The sequence below is a fragment of the Octodon degus genome, unplaced genomic scaffold (assembly GCF_000260255.1).
Source record: "Octodon degus isolate 3935 unplaced genomic scaffold, OctDeg1.0 scaffold00138, whole genome shotgun sequence".
Classification (NCBI taxonomy): Eukaryota; Metazoa; Chordata; class Mammalia; order Rodentia; family Octodontidae; genus Octodon; species Octodon degus.
Window position 1 is genome coordinate 5,084,404 of NW_004524714.1, and position 5,548 is coordinate 5,089,951.

A 5,548-nucleotide genomic window follows, 5' to 3' on the forward strand; every position below is an offset into this window, starting at 1 on the left:
ATAATGGAGAAAAAGTTTGACAGTTTGTAGAGGTTTCAGTTCATAGTTGCCTGGCTCCGAGGCAGGGCAGCATTGCCAAGGGGCATCACAGAGGAAAGGAATTCATGGTGTGGAAGACAGAACGCAGTGCGCACCCAGCAGCCAGCATGCCTTTCTCTTTTATCCCATCCAGGCTGCTAGCCTTTTGGCTGGTACCACCCAGAACCATGCTAATTCTAATCAGTGAACTAACTAGTACAACACACCCTTAATCCAAGTTATCACATACTCTAAATTCTCTCAGCTCCCAAAAGCCCCACTTACCCCATGAAGCTTTGGGGTGACATCTAGATGCTAACTGTAACAACTATGCTCATATGCAGAGAGTATGTGGGGACATGTGTTTGTTAATTTGATCGATGGTAATTACTGTACCATATGATAAGTTATGGGAGACACTTTGTTGTGTTTTTTTTTTTTGGTGGAACCAGGGATTGAACTCAGGCCCTTGCACTTGCCAGGGAAGTGCTTATACCACTGAGCCATCTCCCCAGCCTCTATGGGAGACACTTTGAATATGTAGTTTTTGTCATTAGAAAAAGAAAAAATAAATGTGAAATATATTGAAGTTTGATGTTATTGCTCTAAGTGAAACATCATTTTTAATGTGTTTTAATTTTTACTACTTTAAAACATCAAATATTTAGTCATTTTAAATACTAAGTATTTAACAACATTTTGATATGTTTATTTTTAAAAATAGACCTATATTTATTTTACATTCATGTTAATATACACCTGGGTAGGAGGCTGAAGCACAAGTATGAGTTTGAGTCCAGTCTGGGCTACATAGCAATTTCAAATTCAAACTCAATACCTTGTCTTCAGAAAATAAAAATTGATACACATGTACATCTTGTCCACTAAGTCATAGAAAAATGCATACATACCAGAATGCTGGCTTTCTGTAGCAGTGGTTCTGAAATGCATGGTACTGAATTTAACCTTTAGGATCAATAGGTCTTTCGTGGGCCAGTAAGTATACCTTTTCAGCAGCAGCCCAGGTGACTTTGATGCTAATGTCTAGAGGAAACATAGGGGATATTAAAAGGGATGTTTCTATTTACTGTCTATAATATAATGTAGATTTTTGGCTTTTGATTTTTTGTACTGGGAATGGAACACAGGCAGGTGCTGTGCTGCTGTGCTACATCCCTAACCCTTCTCTATAATATTAACATATGGCTTGAAATAATTTTAAAAATATTTTAAAACAGGTATAGAAAATGAAGACTCAGGGCCAGGGAGATAGCTCAGTAGAGTAAGTGCTTACCTGGCCCTGGTAAGCGCAAGGGCCTGAGTTCAATCCCTGGTTCTACCAAAGAAAATGAAGACTCATTGAAATACAGATTTAATTATATTATTGTATTTAATTTTCACAACATATTCTTAGAACTTTTAAATATGAAGCAAGTAGTTGTATTTCTACTTCTTAGCTTTTTGTGTTGGACGTTTAACCATTTTTAACTACATAGACTTCTCATATATTCTTGAGAACTTGTTTATAGGTTCTAGTAAGGAAGTGCAGCTACTCATTCGTATCCCTGACCGAGAAGTGGAGTGGTGCTCTTCTTTGGCAGAGGGCACAGCTTCAGGAGGGAAACAGATGGAGCAGTGAAGGAGGAAGGAGACACCTGCCTAGCCAGCCAAATCATCTGAATCAACCCTGGAAATCAGTAGGGTGACAGATGTTGCAGCCAGATCGCCCTCATATTCATATTGTTGAATAACAATTATCTCTGGACTTTTTTTTTTTTAAATAAAATAAACTTGACTTTCCTAGTAAATATAGTTATGTTTTTGTCCTTTACTTAATTTTTGTTTTTCTCTCAGTGCTATGATGGAAAGAAGCTATGAGCAGACCAAACTGAAGAATAGGATTTCTGACACTTTGGCCACAGTGGTCACACAATTCCTCATTGTTATTGTTGCTGTTTCCCCAGCCTTCATCCTGGAGATCTCTACCCTTTCACAAGGAAGCCCCTGTTTATCATTGTGGATTCTTCCAACAGTGTTGCATACAAGGTGAGTGTCCTGAGAGCCAGTGCATATATGGACATCCCAGCACCACCTCAGGGATACCTACTCTTAACATGTGCCCTTTTTTGGGCTTTATTTAATTTTACAGTTTGCATTTAGTGTTTCTTTGAGGTTGTGCATGCTAGTCAAAATCGGGTGCTATAAATAGAAATGACAAGAAAGCACATAAATGGACACTCAGTGGAAACTAGTAAATACTCCTGCAGGAAAAAAAAAAACCCTCAAGATTACGAAGATATGGTGGGAAGTTTATTTTTGTTACATAGCCCAGAACAGGTTGTTGTTTGTTTAATAGAGGCAGAAATATATTAATGAATTTTATTTTCTGATTTTCAAACATTTTCTTCTGCACAGTGAGCTACCATAGATTAAGTGAAACTTACTACACAGTGATAGTCTTTTAATATTAACATATTGTTTCTTCTTCCTTTTCAGATTTTTAAATGTCTTTATTAATGACAGGTTGTCCATTGCTCTTTGTGCTCTTACTGGTTTTCTAGACACAGCTCACCCAGACACTGTCAGCTTATCAACATGTGGCTTTCCTTCTTTGTTCATGCTGGGTTGATATCTTGAAAACAAACTATCTTGTTTATTCCAGTATCAGCCAACAGCATTCTTACCGTATTGTTTCCCATCATGGTTGGGTGGAATTCCAGGATTAGCTTCATAACCTGCACTTGGCTCCAGTGTTTTCACCCTAGAAGTAGAAATTTCAGGCCTCCTGAGCCATATGATCTCCCATTTTCATTGCTCCTCTGCCACCAATTCTGATCTAATTCTCAGATCCATTTAGGCCATTGGCTATAAATTTCTTGTCTTTGGTATCTTTACTCTTTCACCTCACACTGGCAAATCATCCACGCTTCCTCCCTTCCACATTGCTCCTCTTGTCTTAATCATATTTCTTTTCTTCCCCTCTGTCCCCACTTTCTTTATAGGGTCTTGCTGTATAATTCAGGCTGGCCTTGAACTATGTAGCCCAGGCTGGTCTTGAACTCACAGCAGCTCTCCTTCCTCAACCTGCCAAGTGCTGAGATTACAAGCATGTGCCACCATGCCTGACTTTTGTAATTTTTGACTGTGAACTTTTCCATGCATCTCAGTTCTTCATAGCATTTCATCAAATCTTGACACAAAATATTTGCATGATGCTCGTGATAAGTATCTTCCATTTCTCTTTCCAGTTTATCTTTTGTATCCTTTGTGGGTTTTTTTTAACTTGTTCTCTTTGTTTTTCCATTTTATCCAAGAATTTCCATTGCTGAGAATGTTCATAATTAAATGTGCCATGCTGAGCGAAACAAGGACGTATATCCCTTTCCAGCTCTTTTTCCTTCCTATTCCCAACTCACATCTCTACAATTTCCAACCTTTTTTTCTATATAATAATTTCCGTTTTTTCTGTATAATCTTGATTAGGTATATAGTGCTTATACATATTGTTTCAACTAAAACTAAAATTCTCTGCACAGCTACACCACAGTGTAAACTATGACTGTATTTCCTTTACTTTCAAAGTTTTCACATTTTATTTTATTTTTTTAAAATTTTATTTATTTGTGTGTGTGTGTGTGTGTGTGTGTGTGTGTGTGGCCAGCTCAGCCCACCAGGGGGCGGGGCTGGCTGGCATGTGGTGCTGGGGGATTGAACCGTGGTCCCTGTGCTTTGCTAAGCTTGTTCTAAGTAGGTGCTTTAGACCACTGAGCCATCTCACCAGCCCAGTTTTCACATTTTAAATTTTTTTAAATTTTGCTAGAATTGTCTTTTTTTTTTTAACAGACAACATTGACCCAACCCGCGGGTTAGTCAACGAGGACCCTGGAAGGGGAGTGGGGATGAAATAGGGACAGGAGACATGAGAAATGGAGGCAAGACAAAGGTTCTGATCAAGCCCCGTTTATAAAAGGCAGTCTCAGAGAATTTATAGGAAGCGGGGAAGAGGGAGGAGTGATTATACGTCATCAGGTCGCTAGGCACTGGGGGGTGGTCTCTAGAATGGAGATCAGGCAGGTGACTTCTGGAAAATGGCTCGGAGGAGAAACAGAAACTTAGCTCTGGGAAGGTCACAAGACAACAGATCAAATGCAACAGTCTGTACTATGAGGCCAAGCATTGGTCTCCCACAAACATTAATTTTATTTGCGTTTATTTTATGCTTAATTTCTTCCCGTGCCATAAGTTTTTGTTTCTTCAGTTTCTTCTGGGATATCTTTTTCTTCTGTGCAACTTCCTCTTCTGCTTTGGGAACAATTTGTTCCTTTTCAGTAAGGATCATCTCAATATGGCAGGGGGAGCTCATGTGTGGATTAATCCGGCCATGAGCTCTATAAGTACGGCGGCGCGTCTTGGGTGCTTTGTTCACCTGGATGTGTTCAATAACCAGAGAATCTACATCTAAACCCTTAAGTTCAGCATTACTCTCTGCATTTTTAAGGATGTGCAGCAAAAATCCAGCACTCTTTTTGGGCCACCGACCCTGTGTCCACCCCACTCTTTGGCCTGGGCATACCTACCAACTCCACCGTTGTAACGCCAGAATGGTACACATTGCTTATTTAATGTGACATCCTTGAGATACTTGGTGGCCTTTCGGCTATGCATACCCTTGATGGCCTGGGCAGTTTCACGCGTGTTCTTAAAGTGAACGCGAAGATTTGAGCCTCTTGATTTGCATGATTTTTTGGGGTTTTCTGGGTCAAGAGAGTAGCGAACCATTTTCACAGGTCACCTAAGGCTGCTCACAGGAAGAGTAGAATTGTCTTTTTCTAAGCTATTCATTAAACCAACCCCAAACACATCAGTAGCCCTTAGTTGTATGTGTGTGTGTTTATATTTATGTACATGGATCTTTATGTCCCCAATGCCTTACAATTACAAATAATGTGGGCTGAGGTTGTACTTCAGTGGTAGTGATTTACCTAGCATATTCAAAGCCTAATTTTATTGAGAAATAAATAGCAATGAGACAGTTTCAAAACCGATTAGTAGGACAGTTTCAATAATTAATACATTGCATATTGTTGTCTTCTTAGTGGTTATTTATAGTACAAGATGGAGACGTGATATCCGGTCCAAACACTATCAGTACAAATCTTTCTTCTCATTGAATTAAGAGAAAGTAGTGGTATATCTATCCTAACAATTTTGTATATACAGATACAAAATGGTCCTTCATTTGATTCCCCTTGTTTTGTTTAGTGTTGTCAGAGATGGATATTCCAGTGCCATTTAAATATTGTAGGTGTGCAAATTCAGCAAAATAATCCAATATAGTCCAGTAGTCCATAATAGTAGTGGGTTATCTGTAGGACTGGCAATGTCAGAAGTGGTTGACTTGAGCCTTTTACATTTCGGTATGTTAATATGGCTTTACTTTTTATGCCTCATTTTTATACTTTTCTGCTGGATGGTTAAGACCAAGATAAAGCAAGACCTATATAACAAGAAATGTAACTTTTGTATCTGA

The 5,548-nt window shown here is 38.9% G+C and overlaps 1 protein-coding gene across 2 annotated transcripts in view; it reads left to right on the top strand.

The window, feature by feature from the left end:
• The window catches only part of Scai (suppressor of cancer cell invasion), a 180,717-nt gene that overhangs the window by 136,454 nt on the left and 38,715 nt on the right, over nucleotides 1–5,548 (top strand). For both annotated transcript variants that reach the window (XM_004641574.2, XM_023701633.1), the window contains one exon: nucleotides 1,983–2,064. In XM_004641574.2, the coding sequence (XP_004641631.1) occupies nucleotides 1,983–2,064 (82 nt within the window). The remainder of the gene's footprint in view (nucleotides 1–1,982; nucleotides 2,065–5,548) is intronic.